The 26,728-nt window shown below is 53.5% G+C and overlaps 1 protein-coding gene and 1 long non-coding RNA gene across 4 annotated transcripts; one reads left to right on the plus strand and one right to left on the minus strand.

The window, feature by feature from the left end:
- Positions 1 to 1,092: 1,092 nt before the first annotated feature.
- Positions 1,093 to 24,117, minus strand: NOTCH4 (notch receptor 4). Of its 2 annotated transcripts, XM_082413782.1 has the most exons (30): positions 23,893 to 24,114; positions 23,013 to 23,094; positions 22,534 to 22,826; positions 20,589 to 20,936; positions 20,367 to 20,489; positions 20,019 to 20,255; positions 19,739 to 19,894; positions 19,085 to 19,279; positions 17,506 to 17,619; positions 16,313 to 16,426; positions 16,104 to 16,226; positions 15,102 to 15,261; positions 14,335 to 14,480; positions 13,777 to 13,929; positions 13,439 to 13,556; positions 13,121 to 13,208; positions 12,607 to 12,760; positions 10,729 to 10,913; positions 8,738 to 8,990; positions 8,376 to 8,488; positions 6,862 to 7,385; positions 5,903 to 6,286; positions 5,618 to 5,793; positions 4,855 to 5,074; positions 4,592 to 4,673; positions 4,359 to 4,497; positions 3,549 to 3,844; positions 3,163 to 3,310; positions 2,545 to 2,642; positions 1,093 to 2,374 (listed from the first exon to the last, which is right to left on the minus strand). In XM_082413782.1, exons 1-30 carry the CDS (start codon positions 23,957 to 23,959, stop codon positions 1,691 to 1,693), a joined length of 5,973 nt encoding a protein of 1,990 aa, XP_082269908.1. In that variant the 5' UTR covers positions 23,960 to 24,114; the 3' UTR covers positions 1,093 to 1,690. The 2 variants fall into 2 exon arrangements, with proteins under 2 accessions (XP_082269908.1, XP_082269909.1); XM_082413783.1 differs by lacking the exons at positions 1,093 to 2,374; positions 2,545 to 2,642; positions 3,163 to 3,310; positions 3,549 to 3,844 and adding an exon at positions 3,852 to 4,017 and having other exon boundaries at positions 23,893 to 24,117.
- On the plus strand, positions 5,032 to 9,993 carry LOC309638201. 2 transcript variants are annotated; one of them, XR_014251017.1, is made up of 2 exons: positions 5,032 to 5,145; positions 9,710 to 9,993. It is a non-coding gene; the product is annotated as an uncharacterized lncRNA (long non-coding RNA). The 2 variants fall into 2 exon arrangements; XR_014251018.1 differs by having other exon boundaries at positions 5,056 to 5,145; positions 9,669 to 9,993.
- Positions 24,118 to 26,728: the final 2,611 nt, after the last annotated feature.

Below are 26,728 nucleotides of genomic sequence, written 5' to 3' on the forward strand. Positions count from 1 at the left end.
TGCTCTGTTCCCTCCACCCACCTCCTCTCCTTCAGTTCTGTCAACACAGGAACTAGCTACAGAGGAAGTGGTTTCACTCCTCAGAATCCCCCCCACACCCCCACTCCTTACCCCAGGTACCTTCCCTAAGAAGGACCTGCCCCCTGCTTCCCAGCTTCCCTCAGACTTATTGGGTTGGGGCGGGGCATGTTTCCAGTGGGAAGCAGAGGCCTCAGATCCAAGGATGTCAGGCCCTCAAACATACATATACCCCTAGCACTGTGTCTAACAAATATGTGTTGAATAGTTATCATTGCCCTATATGTGCTTAGAGTCTATTTAGGGCACAAAATATGCACCAAATGTAAGAGATGCAGGGGAAGCTTTCCTCTCGTCATGAAGTGGAAAAGGGAGAGGACCACAACCTGGCTTGGTCTTTGATCAATGCTGGTCAGGCTAGCTGGCATCAAGGTGGGAACAGGACAGAGACATTTGGGACCTCTAAATGGCAGCTTGTCATGTTAGCTGAGTGACTTTGAGCATGAAATATGATGAAGAGGTCAGGTTCTGCCACTTAATGCTTTGCAATCTTGGGCAAATACAATCTCTGTGCCTCAGTTTCTGAAAGAGTAAAATGGAGGTTTTTTTTAATAGCGTTGATATGAGGATCAAATGTGATAAAGCATTTGGCACATAGTGAATGCTCATAAATGGTAGTTATTATTAGTTTTCAATATGCTTCATGTCTCCGTGTCTCAGGTCTATTGCCATGAAAGAGGTATAACCATATTGCTGAATGGTGGCTAAAGTTTGAGATGCTCTCTCCATCTCCCTCTACATGAGGCCTCAGGAATCTTCCCAGTGGCTATAAAAAAATGCCCTTGGAAGAGGGACAAAGGGTATGCATGGTTTAGTGTGTGTGGTTTCTCATTGGGCTACTAGAGACGCTTGCCTTTAGATGATACCCTAAGTTAACATAGGACCCCAAATCTACTTATTCCTGCTCTTAAAACTATACTCAAAGCTTCCATCCAAATGTTGAACCTAGGGCACAAAATTCTGAAAACACTGCAGTCAACCTCGTGTTTTTTCCATTCCCCAACCCCTCCAAAAGATGGTAACACTTCAAATCAGCTTTATTATGGGGTGACAGACTTGGGGTTCTTAGATATAGTGGTGGCTAGAAGAGTGGCACTTCATCCCTGCAGTGGTTTGTTTGGGGGTGGGGTGAGGTGGGGAGAATGCAAGGAGTCATCAGCTGGAGTGACCCTTGGCCCTGCCTTCTGTGCCTACACAGTGCCTGGCGCACAGCAGGTGCTCAATAAATATCTGTCAGCCGTTTGTGGGTAGTGGCGGTTACAGGCGATAGAGGCTCCCTTTGGGAACAATGTACAGGAAAGAACATCTTACATTCTATCTGTCTGCAGTTCTTGGTTCAGGGGTACTTCTCCACTCCATCCTCCTGTAACACCTCATCCTTATTTTCTGTGAGAGAGGCTGGGCCTGCTTCATCCCAGCACCCCGAACTCTCTTTCCAGGGCTGCAGTTTCTCCACGTGGAAGACGATGTGGCATACACCATTTTGGGAGAGACACTACACTCATGACCCCTCACTTTTGAGGCTCAAGGATTTTAAAATCTGGAGGCCTTCCATACTGCTTGTCATTTAATGAGTACTCACTTTTAGAATCCCTCCCTGACATGCAGCCTTTTATTTCTGACCCTCGCCTCCCGCATTTAATGGTATTACTTGGTGGGCTGGGGGACCCCATGCAACTTGAGGGGATCCCCGCTCAGGGGACGGAGTAAGGCAAGGAGGCGGGATTGGAGTGTTGGAGGCGGGACCGCAGGCTCCGAGAGCCACCCAATCGCAGGGCCAGTCAACAGCTGAGGCCACACCCCCGCTCCCGGCCGCGACCCCGGATCTTCCTCGCACTATTGCAGGGTTGGACGGAGGCCCGCGCATGCCTGCAGGAAACCTACGGCCGCGGAGGGGCGGGCCTTCTCCTGCTCCTTTCGATAGGCTTCGGCACTGCGAATAGGCCCCGCCCCCATGGGCGGCCAAGTCTACGGACAAAGTCCGGGCTTGAGGATAGGCTCCGGCTGACAGCGTCCGGCAGCGCGGCTGAGCCCCGCCCCCACGCGGGGGCACGCTTCCTGATGCGGTCCGCGCGCGCTGCAAGGCGCCGGCGCCCGGCGTGGCTTTGTGACGAGCCTCCGGTGGTCCCGCCCCTTCCAGCAGCGTCAGCAGATCCCAGTGGTTGCGCTGGCGGGCGATGTCCCCGGGCGCTAGCCCGGCTTGGTCCCGCAGCCCTCGGGCGGCTCCCAGCCCCAGCAGCAGCTGGGCTACCTCCATGGCTCCTTCTCGGGCCGCCAGGAACAGCGGCGTCTGCTCCTGCCCGGGAGGAAACAGCCAGGGGGGGCGGTCAGGGAAGGCCACGCCCACAGGACTGGCCCTCCTACTTGACTGGTGGTCCCTCCCCCTTCAGGTTTTTCGGAGTTCCGGCGCTTTGCACCTCTCCCGCGTCAGCTTAATTGTGGGGGGCGCCCGCTACCCGGTCTAACCCTGCCGTCCAGTGCGTCTTTATCGGCTCCGGCCTGAAGAAGGGAGCGGGCGGCCCGGGCGTTGTTCACGGCGGCGGCCCAGTGCAGCGCGGTTTTTCCTAGGGCACCACGTGAGAGGTTGTTACCCCGAGGCTGGGGGCCCGACGCCTGGGTTCCTGTTTCCCACGGATTCTGGACTTGGGGGAAGGGCTATTCAGCCCGCCGGGTCCCTCCAAGGCGGAAGCGTTGCCCGGGTGACCGCCGGCTTGCAGGAAGCGTTGCTCCAGTGACGTCACCGGCGCGCGGGAGGGACAATGGGGCATTGTTCTGGGGTCGATGGGACCGGCAGATCACGTACCTCCCACGAGACCCCCTTCCTTCTCACACTCTTCCCCCATCCTAGTTCCCAGTGGACTAGGATAGTGTGTGTGTGTGTGTGTGTGTTTGAGGATGATGAGGGAAGACTCACGTGCTGCCTACTGCCACCACACTGCAGATTTACCACCTTGACAGCAGGGTGGGAGGGAATGACCCAGCTTCCAGTTGGTCCCTCTGCTGACCCCCCTTTTTTGCATGTTATCTCACACCCCATTTGCTCAACTTTCTGATAGCACAACATCAACTTCCCCAGATCCATACCCCATTTGTCTCTGGCCCCCACATCTGCTTGGGCTGCAATCAGTTCTTCAACCAGGTCCTCAACAGCTAGCCTGGCGGCCAGCATCAGGGCTGTGGTCCCATCCTCTGTCCGCGCATCTACTGCAGTCTGTCTGCTGCGGAGTAAGAGCTGGGGCGGGGTGGGGGGCGGCAGAGAGGGCCAGTGACCCCTGGTATATCTAGACTGCTAGCTAAGGTCCCTCACACTGTTAACCACCTCCCAATCCACATTCATCCATCTGTTCTTGTTTCTCTTTCAGTCCCCAGTCTCACATCACCTTCCTCTCTGCCAAACCCAGAGGATGCTATTGCCCAGCCTTACTTGCAAGTTTGCCCCGTTTCCTTTAGCAACCCCAGTGGGCACTGACCTGGCAAACCTCCCGAGCATCAGCAGCCACAGCGGTGTGCAGGGGGGTGCGCCCTGCCCGGTCTGGCTGGTTGGGGTCGGCTCCTGCCTCAAGGAGGCGGCGGGCAGCGGTTGGCCGGGAGAATCGAGCAGCCAGGTGCAGGGGGGTCTCCCCAGTGCCCACGGTGTGAACCTGGGGACAGGCCCCTCCACCCAGCAGAGGTTCCCAGGGCTCAGGGCTTCCCAACCATGTCTCCTGATAGGTCCTGGACTCCACTCCCCCACAGCAGACTGCTGACATCAGGGGTGTCACCCCATCTGTGGGTGAGAGACATGAAGAATGGGAGACAACTGGGGAAGGGGGAGAACATGGAGACTCAGGGAGAATCACAGCTTGAGGTGTCAGGAAGCCCAGCTTGGGTTCTTGATTTTCTGTGGCTTTAGTCAAGTGACTTTCTACTTTATTTTTCTCTGGGCTTTGGTTTCCTCATCTGTAAAAGGAAGCATCAGGCCTTAATACTCTAACATTCTAGGGCAGTGATTCTCAAACTTGAGTCCTGGATCAGACTCACCTGCGGAGCTTGTTAAAACACAGATTCCCCAATATTTTGAATTTCTGAATCAGTAGCTCTGGAGTGGAACCTGAGAATTTATATTTCTAACAATTTCCCTGGTGATGCTGATTTTTCTGTCCTGGGGCCACTCTTTGAGAATGGCTGTTTGAAGCACTCACTCTAGTATTACTTTCTCCAGTTCTGATATCAAAGGACTTTCTGATTCTAAAAGGGTCAAAGGGAGTTTTCATTTTCTTAGTCTGGGTTGGCTCACATACCAGGTCCACGGGTGTCCACATCAGGGACATCCATCTCAGAGTCCTGGGGAGGAGTCAGCATGGCTGCCTGGGGGAGCTCCTGACAGTCACTACTCAGAGGCCAGAGCTGGCACTTGGAGGGTGAGGCCATTTCTTCAACCTTGAGGATCAGAACAAGGATCAGTGAAGGAAGGTTGACTTGTCCCTTCAAGCCCTCCATCACTTTAGGACCATTCCTGCCCCAGTGCTTTCACCTGGTCCGCCTCTTCTCCTTCCTTGGGGCCTGAGCACATCACAACTCCATCCTCATCAACTTCTGCCTCTGGTTTCAGTGCCCTGGAAGGGGGTGGGTGGGTAGAGGACCTTCAGGGTCCCTAAGATTTCCAGCAGGCTTCCCACCCCTCTCCCCTTCCCGTGTCTTCAACTTCTGCATAGCATCTCTTATTGCTTCTGATCATAAATATATCTCCACAGGAACGAGTCCCCTCCCTGAGCCCCAGTTCTTTCTCACTCTCACTTGAGGCCGATGCTGTCCTCGCCCAGGGGGGGCCGGCGTCGGCGGGGAACTGGCTGAGTCTGAGACCTTCGAGTGAACCCAGGGGGCAGCCAGAGGGCCCCATGCTCTCGGCGCTTCCGGCGGATGAGCTGGAGGACGAGAAGGGCCCCGAGGGCCAGGAGAAGCACCCCGGCCACCGGCGAGCACAGTACAGGCCAGGGAAGCTGGTTGGCGGGGGGCTCTGGTGGAAGAGACACAGTCAGAAAAAGAGGCCATTCCTGGTGAGGCTGGGTACTCTGGTGAGACCTTTGGGTAAGTGCAGTAACCTCTTTTTGCCTCAGTTTCCTCAACTGTAAAATGGGAATAATAATAGTACTTGCCTCATAGGGGTCATTGGGAGGATTAAATAAGTTAATACTGTAAAATGCTTAGAGCGAGGCCTGGCACATAGTAAGTGGTATATAAGAGCTATTATTCTTTCATGTGCTGTGAATTGTTTGATACGGGGATGGTTGTGTACTCTCGGCTTAGTAGAATAGACCAGAACCCAAGGTTTGTGGGCGGTCTGTGATAGAGGTTAGAATAAAGTACTGAGGGAAGTAAAGGAGATTGCAGAGCAAATGGGCCATGAGGAGATCTAGCTGGAGAAGAAGGTTAACAAAGGTAAGTCTCCACAAAGAACATTTGGGGTTCCAGTGCTTCTGTTTCATTTGACTTCATTGCTGGTTGCTGGCCTGAAAGCTGGCCTGGGAGCAAACTCAGGGGAAGTGATGGGGCCACCTACCGGTGCCTGCACGAGGGTGGGCAGCCAGCAGGGGTCCTGGCAGTAGGGGCTCCAGGGCCCCCACTGCGGCCATCGCAGCAAGGAAGCGGAGCAGGAGCCCAGGGTCCCAGGGACAGCGGGATGCAGGATGGTCGGGGCCACAGCGGGACAAGTCCACATCCATCACCACCACAAACCTGCGGGGAAGGCACCTCAGAGACCTTTCGGTTGGTCCCTGGTTCCCTTCTCTCTGCTGGTTAAAAAACTAATGTCTGCCCCCTCTCCCCCACCTCCCAGCCTTCTTACCCAGTGCTGAGGGAGTCCGTCTCCTTGCCTGTAGGCTGTGTTTGAGGGGCTGCTCTCTCATGGTGAGAGGGGTCTGGGGTTCCTCCTAGCTCCTCTTCGGCCTGGGCTCCAGGATAGGGGTACACCATGTTCCTGCCATCACTATCCTTCCTTACCCAAAGCCCTACCCTCAGAGTCAGGGACAGCACCCGGGCCAGGGCAAGCAGCTGCTGGTCCAGGGTTGAGGGGCTCAGCACCACCAGCAGGGCCAGGGAGGGCCCCCACTCCGAATCCCCATCTTCGGGCCTGCAGTCGCCCCCATCCCAGCCACATTCTGCAGTGTTGCAGCCCTTCTCACAGTGTCCATTGTGGAAGTGATCACGGCAGTACTGGTCATAGGCTGGACTGTGGGTTGAGGAGACGGGGACTCAGGACCCCAAAAGAAACCTGACTTCCTCATCCCAGAGAGGATCCCTGATATTCCACAGCCTCTAGGGCTCTGGTTGCTAAGTGGGGGCAGCTCTGGAGTAATGGGCTTAGACCCTGGGTGGTAGGTAGTCCAGACACCCTAATGTCTACTGACACCTTTGTTTCCTAACACTGTCCCCACTCTCTACCCTCCCAAACTCCTGTCTCCCTGAAGGGAAGCCCTTTTCCCTCAGGGATGCTGGTTGCTAGGGGAGATACTCCATGGCAACAGGGCTTAGAGAGAGAAGCTTGAGGCCAGAGATCCCACAGCTCTCAGAGGGTAGCTCTGAAAGAGGCAGTGCCCTCTTTCTTGGTCCCCACATTAAATATTCATGCTGCCCCATTCCTCTGGGTTGGAGTCTAGCGTCTTATACCCCTAATTAGCAATGGTTATTAGGGTGGAAATTCCCTGAAGCTTGAGGCTGTGGTCATGCTGTAACTCGAGAGACATCTATGTCCTTCCTTCTGCCCTCACCCTGCCCCCGCCCAGCCCATCAGGGTTTCAGACTCACGTGCAGGCTGGAGGAGTCTCACAGTCATAGCCATCAAACAAACACTCTTCAGAGTCGCATTGCGGATGGCACTGCCCATCCCGGAAGAGAAGCCAGCACCGAGAATGGGAGGGGCAGCCCTTCCAGGGGTCTGGGACCCCCAGGGAGCAGTCCCCACCATCCCAATTTCCTCCTGGGCCGCTGCAGCCAGCGTCGCAGGCCCCATCTCCACTTCTGCCCTCACATCCCTTTGCTCCAGGCCTCTGACACCGGGGCCCTGGAGAGCTGGGAGGGCAGGAGCATCGAAAGCCTGGGCCCCCCAGCCCAGGGGTCTCTGAGCAGCTGCCATTGTGTAGGCATGGAGAAGGAGGGCCACAGCCTGGAGGAGCGGGTGGGGTTAGGCAGTCAGGGCCCCCATAGCCATTGAGGCAGGCACAGCGGGGTGGGAATCCAGGCTTGGGGGAGGGCAGACACAGGCCACCGTGGTGGCAGTGATGGAGACCGCAGGAGGGGGCTCTGTGGCTGCAGGTGGGGCCTTCAAAACCCTGCGGAGAGGAGGAGAGAGATTGGGGGAAGGACCTTGTATTATTCTCCCTGCCTCCCCTTAAGCTAACCCCTGCATTAAGATAACTCAGAGGGTCCTAGATTCTCATATCTGGAAGGGGCCTCAGAGAACATCAAATTCATCATTTTACAGTAGTTGAAACCATGTCTCCCTTTTTTTTTTTTTTTTTCACACAATGACATATTGCATAGTGGGGAGAATGGATGAACCACAGCTGTTCGCAAGAATGTGGGTGAACGAATGAATATATGTACATGTATAACTGAATCACTTTGCTGTACACCTGAAACTAACACAACGTTGTAAATCAGCTATACGCCAATTTAAAAAAAAAACCAAAATAACATGGGTGAACTGTCATCATGCTGTGAGTCCTGGAAGACGAAACTGTTAATAGAGTAATAGTAATTGAACTAATACTATATTATCTTGATCCTTGGAGATAGGATTATGTACTTCACTTCCTCTGGGAAGGGAACAGCATACAGGAGGACATAAGTACATGAAAGTTATTATTAATATTGTAATTATTGTTTTAGGTTCATGGATGTTATCTTGTAAGGATAATTAAAAGAAGGCAGTACATAAACTAATGTTAGTTTGTATGTTCGTGTATCATGAACCAAGGCTTAAGATTAACCCACTTTCATGCATCTGAGGTCTATAAACAAATACACACATGGAGTTAAAAGAACTTATCCAAGCTCACCCAGCTGGCCTTGGGGGACCTTCCCAAATCCCATGATTTGGGGATCTTCCCAAATCCCATGATTTCTGAAAGTTCCATTCATGCTACCACCTGATCCTGCCTTTCCCCACGACTGCTGCTGAGAACCACGTACCACTGTGGACATGAGATGGCTTTCTCCAGTAATTCCCACTCCAGTGCTCCCCCAGGTTCCTGGCTCAGGCATTCTCACCTTGCGTCAGCGTTGGGGGCAACAGAGAAAGCAGCTTTGTGGTCACTCACCTGGGGGCAGTGGCAGGTGAATCCTGGGGGTGGTCCTGCTGTGGCCTCACAAGACCCTCCATGGGAGCAGGGCTGGCTCTGGCAGGGGTCTAGCTCCACTTCACACCGCTGGCCTGTGGCAGGGGTGGGGTTAAACATAACACTCTGCTTCAGTCGCTGCCTCCTTCCGAGCTCATTCCTGGGAGACGGCCCAGCACTAGCCGCACAGGCAAAGGGGTGGTGGGCACGTTCTCTGGCGTGGGGCGTAGAGGCAGGGGGATGGACCAGATGACTAGGCTGCCTCATGGGCGGGGATTGTCTGGGTTTCCATGGTCAATTCAGCTGTGCCCAGAAATGCCCATACCCCCTCTCTCAGACCTTACCTGTGTGTCCAGGCAGACACTGGCAGTAGAAGGCATTGGCCAGAGAGTGGCAGGCTGCAGTGCCTGTGGGGTGACAGGGCTGGTCCAGACACTCATCTACATCCCCCTCACAGCGCAGCCCCACAAAGCCTGGAGGGCAGGCACAGTGGAAGCCTCCAGGTTTGGGGGTGCACGTTCCATGGTTGTGACAGGGCTGGGATTGACAAGCGTCAGGTTCCTTTGAGCAGTTCTGTCCACTGTAGCCTGGTGTACACTTGTAGGCAAAGAGGGTCAGACAGGGAACCAGTAAATGAGCCCATCCTGGCACTCTAGGGGACCCAGCTCCAGATAGTCTGCAAGCACCCCACCTTCCAACTCAAAGCATCACTCAACTCACCATCCATCACAGCCGCGTGTAGCTTAACCCTTTTATCTCAACTCCACATGATACACAATTATTTGATAATACACAACTTAACCACTTCCCAGTCCCAAACAATCTCTTTGATTCATTGCCACTAGATATAGCTCTGTTTTTGAAAAAACCTTCTTCCCCCAACCACACATCCACTGGGTTCTGTCACGCTTAATTAAGTTATAAGCATTTATTGAATGCCTGCTTTGTGCCAGGCACTTTTTCAGGCTCTAGGAATACAGAGAAAATTAGAACTCATCCCTGCTTCCATGAAATTCTCAGTCAACCAGAGGAGAGACAGCTGGCATTGATTGCGTGATTATACACATGACGTCATAAAACCCTCCTAACAACCCTCTATATGGATCATCTCATTTGAGTCTCACTTTGCAGAAAAGGAAACTGACTCCTTGAAAGATGAGTGACTTGCACAAGCCACACAGCTGGTAGGTGGCAGAGCTGGGATTCAATGCAAGTCTATGACTCCATAACTGGTGACCTTAACCATTTTCTGATTATTTCATATCATTTTGCTAGTGAGAGAAGAGTCATTGATGAGGTCTGTATCATGTGCCAAGTTCTTGCAGGAGGAAGGAGAGTATGCAGGAATGGAGTACCAGGAAGGCTTCAGAAAAATGGAGGAGAAGGGATTCACAAAGCATCCGAGGAATGGCCAGAGGGCTGGAAGAAGCAGACGGGGGGCGTGTTTGGAAACTTCTGGAGGAAGGAGTTTCACGAAAGAGGAAATAGAGCTGAGTAATGGGTACACGGGGGTTCACTACTAATCAGTATGCTGCTTTTGTGTATGTTTGAAAACGCTCGTGATAAAAAGTTAAAAAATAAAATTTAAGAGTTAAAGAAAGAGGGTGGTTAAAGGATCATGCCTTCTATCCAAACGCGTGGTTGTGAGCACAGGCATCAGGCTGCTTGGACTTGAATCCCAGCTTTGCCTTCCTGGCCTGCTCAGTGACCTGAACCACCAAGGTAAGGCCCTGACCCAGTCTGGAGAGAAGTTAGGGACATTCCCCTGAGGCAGACGCCTCCTGGGCACCATCCAGTGGAAGAGGGGTGAGGAAAGCCCCCAGAGAGCTAGTCTGGGGTGCAGGGAAGTCAGCTGCAGTTTTGTGTTGCTGGAGCAGGGTTAGGGGTTGGCGGGGAGAGATGAGGCCTGAGAGGCAGGCAGGGCTGGGTCGCGCCGGGCTTGGGACTTCATTGTGAAAGAGGTGGGCAGCCACTGAAGGGTTTTAAGCAGGAGAGTGACAGGCCAGCTTAATATTTTCAACAGAGCATCCTAGTGGTGGAGTAGAGGCTGAACCTTTAGGAGGACAAGTGTGGAGGCAGGGATGATGGTTAGGAGGCGGATGCAGGTGTCCGGGTGGAATGCAGCGAAGCCCTGGGCTAAGGCAGTGGGATGGGGGTGAAGGGGCAAGGACAGAGTTGAGAAATATTGAGGAGGTAAAATGACTTGGTGGTTGGTTGGATGTGTTGGGTAAATGAAAAGAAAATGCCCTCTCCCCCTCCCCTTTCTGCCCCATGACTGCTGTTTCCCACATCCAGCCCAACTTTGTCTTCCCCCACCTCCTCTAGACGCTCTCACCTGGCAGAGATAACCATTAGGTTGGGCTACGCAGGTGGCCCCGTGCTGGCAGGGCCTGGACTCACAGGGGTTCACCCTCTCCTGGCATATACTGCCTTGGAATCCAGGGGGACAGTGGCAGAAATGGGAGGGGCCGCTGTCGATGCAGATGCCTCCATTCTGGCACAGGGAAGAGACTTCTGTGCCTGGGAAGAGAGACACACAGGGATTGATAAAGCTAAGTGGGGTGGAAGGATGCTCAGGGGCTCCAGACCGTGAGCAGAGAGGTCCATGGAGGGGCCACTGACATTCCTGGGGTGGGTGGAGGCCACTCAGAGCCTGAGGAGCCAGTAACTCTTGACCCCGAAGAGATTAAAACATCAAGTTCCCAACATGGATGGACCTAGAGATTGTCATACTGAGTGAAGTAATTCAGACAGAGAAAGACAAATATCATATGATATTGCTTATATGTGGAATGTAAAAAAAAGGGTACAAATGAACTTATCTACAAAATGGAAATAGATTTACAGATGTAGAAAACAAACTTATGGTTACGAGGGGGTAAGTGGGGGAGCGATAAACTGGGAGACTGGGACTGACATATACACACTGCTCTATATAAAGTAGATAACTAGGGCTTCCCTGGTGGCACAGTGGTTAAGAATCCGCCTGCCAGTGCAGGGGACACGGGTTCGAGCCCTGGGCTGGGAAGATCCCACATGCCGTGGAGCAACTAAGCCTGTGGGCCGCAATTGCGGAGCCTGCGCTCTAGAGCCCACGAGCCACAACTACTGAGCCCGCGTGCCACAACTACTGAAGCCCGCGCGACTGAAGCCCGCGCAACTATAGCCCGTGCTCCACAACAAGAGAAGCCACCGCAATGAGAAGCCTGCACACCACAACAAAAAGCAGCCCACGCTCGCCGCAACTAGAGAAAGCCCACGTGCAGCAACAAAGACCCAATGCAGTCAAAAAAAATTAATTAATTAATTTTAAAAAATCGATAACTAATAAGGACTTACTGTATAGCACAGGGAGTTCTACGCAATATAGTAATGGCCTATATGGGAAAAGAATCTAAAAAAGAGTGGATATATGTATATGTGTAACTGATTCACTTTGCTGTACACCTGAAACTAACACAACATTGTAAATCAACTATACCCCAACTAAAAAAAAAAAAAAAATCAAGTTCCTCCTCCTGCCTGTTTTGTCAGAATGGAGAGAAATACCTCTTCTTTGGCTTATCAGGGCATTATAAGCAACTATATTCTTGGCTTTAAATGTCTCAAGCAAGAAAGAAGTCAAGAGAAACTTCAGGTGGGGACACCTGAAGTGGCTTAACTAATGGTCTAAGTCCATCCCCTGGGTTTTGCATCCTCTGATGTTCTGTCACAGTGATTCCCATCAGCCATCCCCTAACTTCACAATGGTCTCTTTCCTAAGTTTGTCTCATAACAAAACTTATTTGAACAAGGAGGGTATTCTTTCACCCGGGGGTTGGCATAACATCCGAGTGAGTGGGGCATGGCGAAGTGTGTTGAGTGTAGTTGGTTAAGCGTGGTTCACTCTAGTTGAGTTATGATGGTAAAGACAGTGCTGAGTTGTTCCACACTGGATCACTGGGTTATGTCCCTGGTGGTTGTGTTCAACGGGAGTCTGGTTGACTGGGCTGGGTGGTGTTGCTTGTGTTGTGTTGAACGTGGTGCTAGGAGTTGAGTTGTGTTAGGCTGTCCTGGGTGTTGAGCTGCAGCATCAGTAACTGGTTGTCTGTGTTGCTTTGACTCTTGGTCCACTGTTTGCCCAGATGTTGTGTGTGGATGTCCTTAGGGGTGGGGTAGGGGAGGACACTCTTTTGCTCTTCATCTGCTCCATAGTCGGTCCTTGGGTCAGTACCTTGGCTCAGAGCAGCCTTCTGGCAGGAGGACAGCGGCAGGTTGCAGAGAGGTCCGGTCCATCCCTGGAGGCACAGGCACTGGAAGGAGGGCCCAGTCTGGAGGCAGCGGGAATTGTGTGGACAGGGCTTCTGAGCGCATGAGTCCGTCAGCGTCTGAGGGTTAGGAGGGAGCGTGAGGCAGGAAAGAGCATCAGCTTCCCAGGCCTAGAGATGGTCCTCTGCCAGTGTCTCAAAATCCCTTACCTTGAAAACTCTCTCCTGAATGGTCTGGGACTAGGTCACCCTCCCTGGTTTCCTTGGATACCCACATCCCAGAACAGTCGCTGGGATCAGAAATCCTTTCAGTGAACCATACAAATCTCAAGCTAGACCTCAACTCCTAGACTTCCAAACCTCCTTTCACGTGGATACCTCTCCTAAGCTTCCCTGCTGCCACCTTTTAATACCCGAGGCCCTCTCACTGGAGCTCTCCTGCCCCTCCCTCCTCAGCACACCTGGCTCAGTGCCCCTCACCTGGCAGCTACCTCCTGTGTAGCCAGGGGGACAGAGGCAGCGGGGACCCTGAGGGCCGTCTTGGCAGGTTGCCCTGTTCCTACAGGGGCTGGATAAGAAAGAGAGAGGGCACAGTAGGAGGAAGGCCAGGGCAACAAGGGGAGGGAGTGTGTGATGTGGTGGCAGGCAACCACTGGGGAGATGGGGAAGCAGGAGGGAAGGCAGAGTGAAGGGATGTGGGATGTGGGATGAGAGGCAGCATGGTGCCCCAGAGGAGATGGAGAGGAAGGGTGGGGAGGGCTCCCTCCCTCCCTCCAGGGGTCTTTGTGCCCTGCTCACCTGTCCGCACAGCTGGGACGGATCCTTCCCTCGCAGCGTGGGCCCTGGAAGCCCGTGGTGCAGAGGCAGGAGGAGGCGCTGGGCCTGTTCACACAGGTGCCCCCATGGAGGCACGGTGCTGGAGAGAGGAGGCTGTGAGGGGTTGGGTTCCTCGCCTGTAACCTGGCCTGCGGCCTCAGTCACACCCCACACGGGGCACCCCCCGCCCCCCGCAACTTCCCCACCCAAACAACAGCTCGCTGTGTCCAGTTAATTTTTTTTTAAATGTGGTGCAAACATACCCTGACCAGTTTCTCCATCCTCCTGTGGCCCAGCCCCAGGACATGGTGGGCACTCACCAGAGGCACAGTGGTCAATGCTGGTCTGGCAGCGGAGCCCGGTGTGGCTCGGAGGGCAGGTGCAGGAGTAGCCCTCAGGGCTGGGGCTACAGGAACCACCGTTGAGACAGGGCCCTGAGTGACAAGCTGTCAGCTCCTCGCTGCAAGTGGGCCCTGAGGGAAGCAGGTGGGGTCTGAGAAAAGGAAACCTCCTTTTCCTTCTTTTCCTCCTCTTCCCTTTCCTTCCCTTCCTCATCCCCATCCCCCAACCTCTTTTCTCACCACCTCCTGCATGTCACCCGTGCCTTCTGTAGCCCGTGCCCAGTTTTTTTTTTTTTTTTTTGCCGCACCGTGGGGCATGTGGGATCTTAGTTTCCTGACCAGGGATGGAACCTGCACCCCCTGCAGTGGAAGTGTGGAGTCTTAACCACTGGGCCACCAGGGAAGTCCCAGCCCGTGCCCAGTTCTTCTTGGTGGTGACTGAGACCCAGAGCCCTTTGGACACATGTCTCCACTGGCCTTGCCCTTGATTTAAATGGTGGTCAGCCCAGGTTATATATGGTTTAGGGAGCGCCTCACCTGTGTAACCTGTGGCGCAGGTGCAGTTGTAGCCAAAGGGCTGGGGGTGGCAGGTCCCTCCGTGGGCACAGGGTGTGGAGACGCAACCCCCCAGCTCTGTGTCACACTCTGGTCCTGTCCAACCCACATCACACACACACGAGGATCTGGTCATAAAAAGAAAGGGGGGTTTTCTCTTCTCCCCTCCCCATTGGTCAGACCCCTATGACTTCTTTTTTGGCCCTGAGACTCTGGCCCCTTTCTCAGCGTCTTTGCTCTCAGCATTGTCCCCCTTCTGCCCTACCTGCCCCACTCATTTTCTCCAACTAGATCTGTCTGTCTATCTATCTATTCATGCATCCCTTCTATAACTTGTTTATTGTCTGTCTTTCCTCATTAGAACCAAAGCTCCATGAGAGTAGATACTTTGTCTCTTTTGTTCTGTGTTGCTCCCCCAATGCCTGGAAATGTATCCACACATAGTAGATGCTCAATAAATATTTGTCTAATGAATGATGAGATGAATTGGTCCTGGGATTTAATACTCTTCTTTCTGCTTTGACCTCCCTAGTCCTCTGTTTCCCTCTTTATTTATGAACTCTCCCCTCATTGGATAACACTCACCAGTCAAACCCTCCCATTGGTTGTGATCTCAGAACTTTGCCATCTTCTTCCTATTCCCCATTGGTCATTTCCTACAGACTCACCCCTCACTGGCTCTTTTCTCCTGCCCTAGCTGAGGAGGACCCAGAGGAGACTATAAATGGGGAGGGCCTGGAAGATGTTACCTCTGGCAGTGCCCATGGTGGCAGGTGCAGTTGTCTTCAGCTGGGGCACAGCCAGGGCTTCCACTGGGGCAGAGGCAGTGGGCCTCTTCCTCTGGATCCTGGCATCTTTGCTTGGGCTGGCACAGGTTGGGGGCACACAGGGGAATTTCACAGAGATGACCTGGGGTGGGGAGATGGGTCAGAGAGAAAACAGAGTCCCTCCCTGTCCTTGACGGGGCCAAAGGCCGCTTCTTATGCATGACTTGCTCACTCACCATGAACCTGTCCTTCAGTGGCTCCCTAATGCCTCAGGATACCAACTTCTTCAGAATGACACATGGGGTCCTGCCTGTCATGGCCTTCCTACAATTGCTATGTTTCTGACCTTTGCCCCATTGTAGCCTAAGCTCTGGATGTCCTACACTCCCTTTAGTGGGGTGTGCTTTTCTTCCCTCCGTGCCTTTGCACATGCTGTTATCTGCAGTTAAAACACGCTGCCTAGCATTCTGTCTTGACAAACTCCTACTCAGTCTTTAAGACTCTGTTCAGCCAGCCTTTCTCATCTCTAGTCTGGGTTGGCCAGTCCTTTGTGTTCCTATAGGATCCTGTGCATTCCTCTCTCAGAGCACGACCCTGGGCCATAATCAACTTGTTGGTCTCTCTACAGTAGATTTAAATCCACTTGAGGATAGCAACTCTTACTCAACTTTGTGTCTGTGTCTGGCATAGTAGACGCTTAATAAATGTTTGCTAAATAAGCAAATGAATGGCTTGCCTTTGAACCTCATCCTCTGGTCCTGATCCCCAGTCATACCACACATGTTGGGCCTGATGTGAGTCCTACAGTAACACTCACCCTCAGCTCCTGTACGGTTGTGCAGGTTTTGCACTGCATAAATTTAAGGGATTCCATTCTCATTCTGTTCTCACATCCCAATCCTCAAATGCCCATCAGTGACCTCTACTGTACCCCAAATGGACTCAAATACCCCTCCAGTTCTTTCCAATGCCTCCCCTGCTGACCTGTGAAGCCAGATGGGCAGAGGCAAAGGAAAGCTCCTGGGAGGTCAAGGCAGCTGGCTCCAGTGGGGCATGGGCCACTCAGACACTCGTCCACCTCCGCCTGACAGCGTGGGCCTTCAAAACCTATGGCACAGCAGGAGGGTCAGGGACCTGCACGGAAGTCTGCCCCTGCCCTCACTCTCGCCTCCAGTGTTTGAGCCCCAGTTTACCTGGGAGACACTTGCAATGGAAGGATCCAGGCTGGTCCTGGCACTGCCCACCGTTGGCACAGGGAGAGCTTCTGCACTCGTTGATGTCCTCCTCACACTGGGAGCCGGTGAATCCTGGTGGGGTTGGGAGTGAGAGGGGAGAGATGACCAAGGTCTTTTTTTTTTTCTTTTCTTTTCTTGACTTTCTCTAGATTTATGAGGGAGTTTGTTACAAATGTTTGAGCTTTACAGGCATGATTTCATGGATTCAAACAAGAAATTAAGAGTTAACACTGGTATTTAGCCTTCTCTTTACAAATACAGAAATAACATTGCTACAAATTGCAAGGGAGAGAATCTTGTTTCAGATGGTTTGGTTTGGGGTTTTGTCTAAACGTGTCATTATATAATGAAGGCACCAATATGCGGGCTTCTCAAATAGCGATTTGGATTTCAGGACAAAATAGAGCATAACTTGGTAACTTTAGTCTTTATATAAATAAGGCATAACTGGATATGTGTACTAATGCTGAAAATACATTTTATCAAAAGAATAGATACAAGTCCTGGCCCTTTCCCTTGCTAGGAAAGGTGAACCTGGAGGACTTCCAGAGGAGACACCTGGGGCAGGTGGAGATGACAGGAGGGTGACGCATAAAGGTGAAACAGCCACCTGCCAGCCGTGTGACTTTGGGCAAGCTACCCAACCTCTCTAGGCTCCACTTTATTCCCCTGTAAAAGGGAAATGATAATATAAACTACTCATGGTACCACTGAGAGGATTAAATGAGATAATGCCTGAAAAGTACATAGCCAAGTGCCTGGCTTAGAGTAAATATTCAATAAACATCAGTTATTATCATAACAGGGAATAGAGGGATGTCCCGTGAAGCTGGAGAAGGAAGGCCTGGGGCGACTTTCCCTGCATCCATGCCGAACAGTGCCAAGACCAGCCAGGGACCCCCGGCATGCAGGGGGAGAGTACAGAGGACTCTGCAGGAGGGCTGGAGAGGAGGGATATTTGGGTGACTTAGCAGGACTCAGATGAGGGTGGGCAAGTAAGCAGGGGAAGATTTGGAGGACGTAACAGAAGAGAGTTTGGAGAACAGAGAAGGAGTTGGAGAAACGGGGCGCGCCTCGGTCTGGCCCGAGAGAGCTTCAAGAGGCCACGGGCGATTGCCAGGCTGGAACCGTGGAGTGGAATCTGCACTCACCGGGCCGGCAGACGCACCGGAAGCCATTGAGCAGGTCTTGGCAGTCAGCCTCGTTCAGGCAAGGGGCAGAGGCGCACTCGTCTGTCTCTACCTCACAGAGCTGCCCTTCTAAACCTGAGGAGGGGTCAAGGGCAAGGCTCAGCCAGGCCAGCCTTGCCTTAGCTGCTCACCCCTTCTGCCCAGGAGGCCCGGGTTCTAGAACCAGCCCTGTCCCTGACCTGACCTGTGCACCAGCAGGCAGCCCCTCCCAGGGGGCCGTCTGCGTGTGGGTTGGAGAGACGAACCCGAGGCCCTGCTGCTCTGCTGTGTTTGGCTCTGGCCCCCTCAGGTGTGAAAGCTCAGGGAGCAGGGCACCTGCCGGGACATGTGGGAGGGCTCTGGGGAAGTGCCTTTTGGGGCCATTCCTCTGTGCACAGAAGGCAGGGCTCACCCGGGAGGGCTGATCAGCCTGGAGGTCCTCGAGGTACCAATGTGACAAATGGGCATCTGCTTGGAGGTGATTCACTCCTCTGGTTCTACCTGGGCAGACCTCTGTGCCAGGGAGACCAGGGATCCCCAAGGTGGGGATTTGAAGGGCATTTGGGGACCTGTGTCACTCCCATACTTGTCCTGCTTCTTCGGCCTCCTCCTGGTCTCCACTGTCTCACCCTGAACTGAAGCTGGATCAGACTCTGGACCTCGGCTGCCTCCCTTTTCTTGCCTGGGGAACCTGCCTCTGAAGCTCCTTGAGATCTACAACCTTGTCCCTTGGATTACTGGATAGTTTTCTCAGCATTTTTCTTTGGATGCTTCTCAGCTTAGGAAGGCTGTGTAGTATAGTGGGTAAAACTATCAAAGCTCTGGGGTTGAATCCTGGCTCTGCCACTTACAAGCTGGGCAACCTTCAACAAGTCACTTAACCTCTCTGTGCCTCAGTTTCTTCATTTATAAAATGGGCATAGTGACAATGCTGACTTCATAGGATTATTGTAAAGATTAGATAATGCATGTAAGATGCTCAGGCACAAAGTAAGCTGTTATTTTTCTGGTTTTATTCAGTTCCCTGATATTGGCTCTATCACTGTCTCCCTGGGGAGATGTTTACCCCTCTTAACACTAACTTGTAGGTAGGTGCAGCCTTGCAGCATTCCTTTCCCGTTGTACCAAATTCAAGCACACACACCCTTTGGGATTTTAAAGGTTTACTCTCAATCTCTACAGGGGAGAGTTTCTGTGATTAGGAGGAGCATTCTGGGTTGGCATAAGCAGAGGCTGCAGCATGAAAAGTTTATTAACTGCTGCTCTGCTCTCCCTTGATGGGCCTCTGTGTACAGTGGACCAGTTTGTGTACCCTGCGGTGTCTATGAAATGAATGCAGAGTTGAGCAGTGCACAGCCTCACTACCGTCTGTGGCAGCCCTTCTCCCAGGGGCCGTCGGTTTCCCAGAGTTTTCATCTGGGGGGTGAGGGGAGGAGGAGAAGCATTCTTTGCTGTCTGACCCCAACCGGCCTGAGGCTGTCTGTGCTCTGGAGGGGTCACGTCCAATGGGTTCGGGATTAGTCTCCCGTCTCCTCTACCCGAGGGCCCATTCAGCTGGTACCTGGTGGGCAGAGGCACTGGAAGGTGGCGAGCAAGTCCAGGCAGGTGCTGCCAGGGTGGCAGGGCTGCGACAGGCACTCATTGTGATCGGCCTCGCAGCGGGATCCCGTGTAGCCAGGGGGACAGAGGCACTCAAAGGAGCCGGGCGTGTTGAGGCAGGAGCCGCCATGTTCACAGGGACTGGGGCCTTGCTGGGCTAGGAGGAGAGAAGATCCGGGAGCCCGCAGGGGTCAGTGGTGGAAGGGCGAGGAGGCCAGAGTGGCAGGGAAGGTGTGGGGACCCCGTTTGTGGCTGATGAGATCAAAGTGGGGAAACGGATTGTGGCTTTAAAATGGAGGAGGACTAAATGGGGCCTCGAGGGCTGAGGATTGGTGAGAAGACCGTGTGAGGCAGAGATGCCAAAAATGGACAAATTCAGGAAAAGGAGATGTTTATTTATTTACGTGGCCACTGTGTGGCTTGCGGGATCTTAGTTTCCCAACCAGGGATCGAACCCAGGCCCTTGGCAGTGAAAGCGCGGAGTCCTAACCACTGGACCGCCAGGGAATCCCCAAGATGTTTATATTTTTAATTTGGAAAACAATTTGCCTGTCTCCCTCTTCAGTGCAGAGGCTGTCTGGGGGCTCAGAGAGGGTCTCATGTGGAGGTGCCTCACCCATCTGACACTCGTCCAGGTCCTGGTGGCAAGTGGGCCCCGTGTAGCCAGGCTGACACACGCAGAATGTGGAGCCCCTCAGGGGGTTGGTGTTGCACTGGGCTTCCTGGTGGCACGGCTGGCTCAGACACATGTCCTCCATGTGGCACAGGAGGCCTGGAGGGCAGGGTGGAGGCGAGGCTCTCAGAGGCCGCTTGAAGCTCCCAGCTGCCCTCCTGGTGCTTCTGTCACGTACCATCTCCACCTCCCACCTCCCGCCTCCCTGTACCCGGTGTCACACCTGTGCGGCCAGGTGGGCAGAGGCAGGAGAAGGAGCCCACACGGTCGATGCAGGTGGATCCTGGGGCGCAGGTGGCGGCAACACAGTCGTCCAGGTTCTCCTCGCAGCCCGTGCCTCCCCAGCCGCTCACACACACACAATGGAAGCCGCCAGCTGAGTTCTGGCAGGTACCCCCGTTTCTGCAGCGAGGGAGACCCTGAACCTCACATTCGTCCACATCTTCAGAGCAATCCCAGCCTGCCAAGGGGAAGGGGACAGGTGCTGGAGCTGGGGGGCCCTGTGAGGAGTGGAGAACAGGGGCTGACCATCTGGGCCACTGGTGCCACCAACTTGGCTGAAACGACTCACCTGTCCAGGCCTCTGGGCAGAGGCAGGTGTAGGTGCCCAGCCCATCCTGACAGGTGCCTCCGTTCTGACACCGGTGCCTGACACAGTCATCTGGATTCACCTCACAGCTTGGGCCTGTGAAACCTGACAGGGTCATGCGATCAGCTGAGGAAAGGGGACCCATGGGAGGCAAGCTCCGTGCCCAGAGAGAGGGGCTGCAGGAGGGCCCCTGCGAGGACACACCTGGGGGACACAGGCAGAGGTGGAAGGTGGAGTCTCTCCCTGGCACCGCCTGACAGGTGCCCCCACTGGGACAGCCCCTGGGGGGGCAGGGTCCTGGCCGGAGCTCACAGCGTGGACCCCCCCACCCAGCGGGGCAGAGGCACTGGAAGGACCCCAGGGTGTTATGGCAGGAGGTGCCCTTGGGGCAGGGTCCTGGGTCCAGGAAACACTCGTTGACATCGCGTTCGCAGGCGTGGCCCTCGAAGCCAGGTGGGCAGCGGCACTGGATCTGGGGGTATGTGGCCAGACACACCCCTCCGTTGACGCAGGGGTTGGCTGAGCAGAAGTCCCGGAGCTGGCAGTGCTCACCTGAGGCAGAGGACGGGGGGGGGGGGGCATTTTCCTAGCACTGCACAAATTCCAGGTCCTCTGAGATGACCCAGCTCTCACTCTGGATTATCTCTGTGTCTAATTTCCATATTTTCTTCCCTTCCCTCCCATACCCTCTCTGCCCTATTCCAACACCCTCACTTTTATCATTCTTTGGGAGGGTTATATCTGGAGTGACCACATTTTTCAAGCTGAAAACTGAACATGTAGCTGTTGGTGGGAGTATTGTGAATCAGCCCTGCTTGGGAAAATCTGGGACGTAGGGTTCCTTTAGTGGTGACCTTGGTGGCGAATTAGAAAGCACGCAGCCTCTGCAAGCAGGAGACTTAGCCCCTTGCCTTGGCCCGGCCAGTTGGGTGCCCTCGGGCAGTCGTCTTGCCTCTCTTATCCTGATTTCCTGAACTTCAGGTGGGTGTAATGGTCCGGATAACGGTAGAGAGACTCACTTCACAGCCGTGTGCACCAGTGGGAATGGCGGCGGTGGCGGCAGTGGCGCTGGTACTGAGCTAGGTAAGCACTTCCTGAACATCGCCCCCTTTCTTCCCCACACCAGCCTTATGAAGTGTGGACATTGGCTGACAACCGAGGACCCAGACAGCTTAAATAGCTTATGCAAGGTCACATGTCTAATCAGTGGCGGAGCTGGCAATGGACCCGAGGAGGGGGCCGCCCAGAGCCCCTACTCTGAAGCACAAGGCCTGGCTAGTTGCCACTGGCCATCCTTCTTGTTGTCACGTACGCTGGTCTCTCACACCCAGTCTCAGGCCCAGTTTCCTCAGAATTTCCTCGTCAGTTAAAAAATCTCCATGTCCTGGGCCCACCCCAGATGCACTAGGGCAGGCTCTCTGGGACAGGGCACCGGTATGTTTAAGGCTTTCCAGGTGACTGCTATGCCTACCCAAGTTTGAGAAACTTTGTCTCTAGTCCACCGCCTCCTGGATGCACCCACATCCCAAGCACTCTCTGGCCGCGTGGCCCTTGCTGCCTGGTCCAGCCCTCCCCATCCTGGTGAGGTGCTATAGATCCTTTCTCTCCAGGGCCTCGCAGCTCTGTCCAGGCACCCCTGACCACTTCCTCATGGTAGCACACCCTGCCCGTCATGTGTCCTGCTCTCTCGCTCCAGGGCTGCACCCCCTCCCCATCACACTGCCCACCACTGCAGTCTTCCCAGGTGACAGTATGGGCTCCCACCACTCAGAATAGAAGCCATTCAGGTGCTCAGAATGCAGAGTCCTGGAAGTCACCTGCTGTGCTAGGCATTAACCCTCTAGCTAGTGGACCGAGGGGAGGTTGAGGGGCTGGGAAAGGGGTCAGGGTGGTGTGCGAAGGGGGCTGCGGCAGTAGCTGTTTACCAGCTGGCTTGGAAATACCTCAACATCTTAGCAATCAGTACTATCCTGTCGGTGAATGTCAATCTTGGGTAAATGGTTCACCAAGAATTGGCTTGTTGATTCTCTCGGCCTCTCTCCTCAAAGGGGTCGCAGTCTCTCAGGCTCTAGTTCCATCTTTCCTACCCCACAGCTCAGCCCGTGGCCCCTGCCTGTCCCCCTTCCTCTCCGCTCCCATCAATGCTCACCTGTCCATCCCGGCATGCAGGAGCACTGTGGGCGGCCCGAGGCCTGGATGTGGCAGCGGCCCATTTTGGAACAGAAGGAAGCACAGGGGTCCTTGAGCTGGGCCTGGCACCTGTCACCAGTGAAGCCAGAGGGGCAGGTGCAGAAGAAGCTGGGGGCCAAGGGAGAGGGAAGGCTGGGGGAGCTGGGAAGGGTGGGAAGCAGGGCTTGACAGCTGCCTCCATTCTGGCAGATCTGGGCATCCTGGCAGGGGTCTGGAAACTGGCATGTCTCACCCAGGAAGCCAGGGGCACACCTGGGCAGGGGAGGAGACAGGAGAGCTTACTTCCTGGCCCTCTGCTTTCTCTCCTCCCTCCCTCCCTTGCCTTCATTTGTTTCCCTTCATCTGCTTCACCTCCTCCCTTTCTCCTTTCTTCCCATTTCTCCCCGTCCCCTCCCCTACTCCCCTTCCCAGTCTCCCACTCCCACAAGGTACACTCACTGGCAGGTCCCTTGCCCCTGAGATAGGCTCAGGCAGGTGCCTCCGTTGGCACAGGGTTCTGGGAAACTCCCGCACTGCAGCCCTAGAGATGGAGATGAGGATGAGACGGGAGCAGGGAGCATTACGTTCCACTTTTCCTCCCCTGGACGCTCCGGAGGGACCTGCCTGCAGCAGCCCCGCACAGGTGCTCTAAACCACCATCACCTTGATACTCCCGTCCCTAGTCCCCACGTGGTGCTCACTCCCCAGCCCCCTAGATCCCAGGCCTCTCAGTTACTAATCCCCACCCCTCCTTTCCTGTTTATTCTCTGGCCTCCCAAGTCCAGCTTCAGGCTCCATCCCTCGGAAGCAAGACAACAGGGATCAGGAGGGGGGCTGAGGGGACTCCTGGGAGGTGAATGGCTGAAACATTGAAGGGATTTCCTCCCGGAAGGGCCCAGCATTGAGCCATCGGGGGATGGGGACAGCTGGACTGGGAAAGGGACTTGGTGGGCCCTTGACCTTCCCGTGTCTCCATCTCCTGTTCCCTCTCATCTCTTCCCCTAGCAGGTGGTCCCTCTTTTCCCGCTCTTCCTCCTAAACGTGACTGTAAGAGCACGCTGTCCCCCAGTTCCAGGGCCAACTTGGTTCTCCCTGGGGGTGGGCACCTTCTCACCCATCCCCCCTACGGTCACCACCCCTGGCACGGGGCCCATAGCCTGGGTCTGTGTAGCTGCAAGGGCAGAGTTGTCTCTCCCTGCCAGCAGTCCCATTTGGGGGGGTGAGAATCTTCTCCATCCGGTGTCGCCTCAAAGCATGGGGCTTGACCCTCTGTCCCCAACCCACTGGACATCCTCCTAAGGAATGTGGGTCCCCTCACCTCTCCCACCCCACGCCTCACCTCTGGTCTGGACGACTGACCGACACAGCAGCAGCAGCAGCAGCAGCAGCAGTGAAGGGGGCTGCATTCCAGAGCCCCTGCCCAAGCCCAGATCCCCCCTGCCTCTTCCAGTGGGACCCTCAGAGCCCTCACTGAGGCAATAACCACCTCCTCTGCTCCCACGGCCCCTTCTTCCTCCTCTTCGGCCTGCTGCGAACCTCACGTCTGAGCTGTTTCCTGAGTCACACAATGTCCTGGACACCCTAGTGATGGGGGGGGGGCGGAGTGGAGGAACATTGAGGGGGATGAGGGAGGGGCCTTCTGTCCCTGACAACCCCTGGGGAGGTGGCGAGGAAGAAGGGCAGTGTGGCTGGAGTGCAAGTGATAGACGGGGGAACGGGGCCCCTGGGAGCAGTCCCAGTCCTTCTGTTGTGGTCTCCCCTTTCTAGAGACGGGAACTGCAAGGCGGCTGCCCTATGCCCTGGGGGCGGGGTCGGGTCAGGACCTGGAAACAGAGGTGTGGGGTGATGAGACGTCTCCTATTCCTCTTGCATGGAGAGGATGCTTGTTTTGCGAGGTCAGTACAGATGCTTCTCAGAGAATCCGCACGCTTCCACCCACTCATCTTGGCAAAAGGAACACAGGGGACTTCTGGGTCTACCCTTGGCCCTTGCTGGGCTGTTAGTTTTCCCCTTCTGGGAAATGGGGAAGATGCTGGGCTGGTTTGGGGGGAAATCTCGGCCTTCTTTTGGAGGGGAACGTGTAAGATCGTCATCGGTGATAAATGAACATTGTCTCCGCTAAATTTTGCAGTCTGGATTATCCATAGCAAACGCTGCGTTTGTGTGGGTTCCCCTCCTCCCATGTCTCCCTCCCTCCACCGCAGAGGTCCCTGGGATGCAAGGAATGGCAGTCACTGAATTAAAAATTGGAGTAAATAAAATCACAAAAGAGAGAATGCAGGGCCCTGACTCATTCAACCTTCTTGAGTCAACCCAGGACAGCTCTGGGGTCAGCCACACACCCAGTTCCTCAAGTAGCTCAGAGAACTGAGAGTCCAGGGTGGGTCAAGGTGTCGTCAGCAGCTGTGCACAGCCCCAGCATTGAGGCGCTCACGGCCCAGCCTGGTGCACCCTGAGAACCTTTCCACGCCAATAAGTATACTTTGCCAGCACAATTTTTTAAAATTACTAACTTTTTATTTTGAAATAATTTAAAACTCACAGAAAAGAGGCAAGAATACTAAAAATCATTCCAGGATATTCTTCACTCAGATGCACCAATTGATATCATTTGACCACATATGCTTTATCATTATTTTTCTAAATACACATTAGTATTTTTTTCTGAACAATTTGAGAGTAAGTTGCACACAATATATCCCTTGCCTCATAAATACATCGGTGTGAATTTCTTAAGAACAGGAACCTTCTTTTTTTTTTTTTTTTTTTTTAGAGATTTTATTTTTATTTTTTTAAAAGAAGGTTAATTAATTAATTAATTAATTATTTTTGCCTGCGTTGGGTCTTCGTTGCTGCACACGGGCTTTCCTCTAGGTGCGGCAAGCGGGTCTTTCTCTTCCTTGCAGTGCGTGGGCTTCTCATTGCGGTGGCTTCTCTTGTTGCGGAGCACGGGCTCTAGGCGTGCGGGCTCAGTAGTTGTGACTCACGGACTCTAGAGCGCAGACTCAGTAGTTGTGGCGCTCGGGCTTAGTTGCTCCGCGGCAAGTGGGATCTTCCTGGACCAGGGCTCGAACTCGTGTCCCCTGCGTTGGCAGGTGAATTCTTAACCACTGCAGCACCAGGGAAGTCCCAAGAACCTTCTTTTACATAACCACAGTACAGCTATCAAAATCAGGAAACTTAGAGTGAGACAATACTATTAGCTAATCTACAGTCCATGTTCAAAATTTGCCAATTGCCTCATAATGTCCTTTTTTTTTTTTTTTTAATGCATAATGTCCTTTATAAAGCTTTTTTTTCTTGGTCCAGAATCTAATCCAGGATTATGCATTGCATTTATTTGTCATGTCTTTTCAGTCTCCTTTATTTTAATAAGATAAAAGGATACAGTTCCTTAGATTTTGTCTTTCATTATATTGATACTTTTGAAGGATACAGTTCAGTTACTTTGCAGACTGTTCCTAAATTTAGGTATGTCTGCAATTTCTTCAGTTTATGCATTTCTGACCAGGAATACCACAGAAGTGATGTTGTGTCCTCAGTGTATCACACCAGGAGACACGTGAGCCAATATCATTCTTTTTTTTTTTTTTAAATTAATTAATTATTTTATTTTTGGCTGCATTGGGTCTTCATTGCTACGTACGGGCTAAGCGGGGGTTACTCTTTGTTGCGGTGCGTGGGCTTCTCATTGCGGTGGCTTCTCTTGTTGTGGAGCATGGGCTCTAGGCGTGCGGGCTTCAGTAGTTGTGGCTCGTGGGCTCTAGAGCGCAGGCTCAGTAATTGTGGCCCATGGGCTTAGTTGCTCTGTGGCATGTGGGATCTTCCCGGAGCAGGGCTCGAACCCGTGTCCCCTGCATTGGCAGGCAGACTCTTAACCACTGCACCACCAGGGAAGTCGGAGCTAACTTCATTCTTAACGGTTGCCTAGTATTCCACTGTTTGGTGAACTCTAGTTCACTGAAACCAGTTTCCTATTGTAAGGGCGGCACTTAGGTGGCTCTCAATCTTTAAAAATATGAGAAACTATGCTGCAATAAATATTCTTGAACTTACATACTTGAGTGGTTGTCTAGTTATTTCCTTAGGCTAAATTCCTAGAAGAGAATACTGAGTCAAAGGGTCAAAGGATAGACTTAAAATTTTATTTTGGCTTTGAGAAGAATTAGGACATA

This window comes from Balaenoptera physalus, assembly GCF_965194825.1.
Source record: "Balaenoptera physalus genome assembly, chromosome: 11".
Taxonomy (NCBI): Eukaryota; Metazoa; Chordata; class Mammalia; order Artiodactyla; family Balaenopteridae; genus Balaenoptera; species Balaenoptera physalus.

What these genes read in the sequence shown, in the direction of transcription:
- NOTCH4 (XM_082413782.1), bottom strand. Translation starts at nt 23,959, where the DNA reads ATGCAGCCCCCTTCACTGCTGCTGCTGCTGCTGCTGCTGCTGTGTCGG. An exon ending in GAGACTCCTCCAGCCTGCAC is followed by an intron (nt 6,287 to 6,861) that starts GTGAGTCTGAAA and finishes CTCAACCCACAG; the next exon opens with TCCAGCCTATGACCAGTACT. An exon ending in GGGGGCCAGAGACAAATGGG is followed by an intron (nt 2,643 to 3,162) that starts GTATGGATCTGG and finishes GTGGTGCCCTAG; the next exon opens with GAAAAACCGCGCTGCACTGG.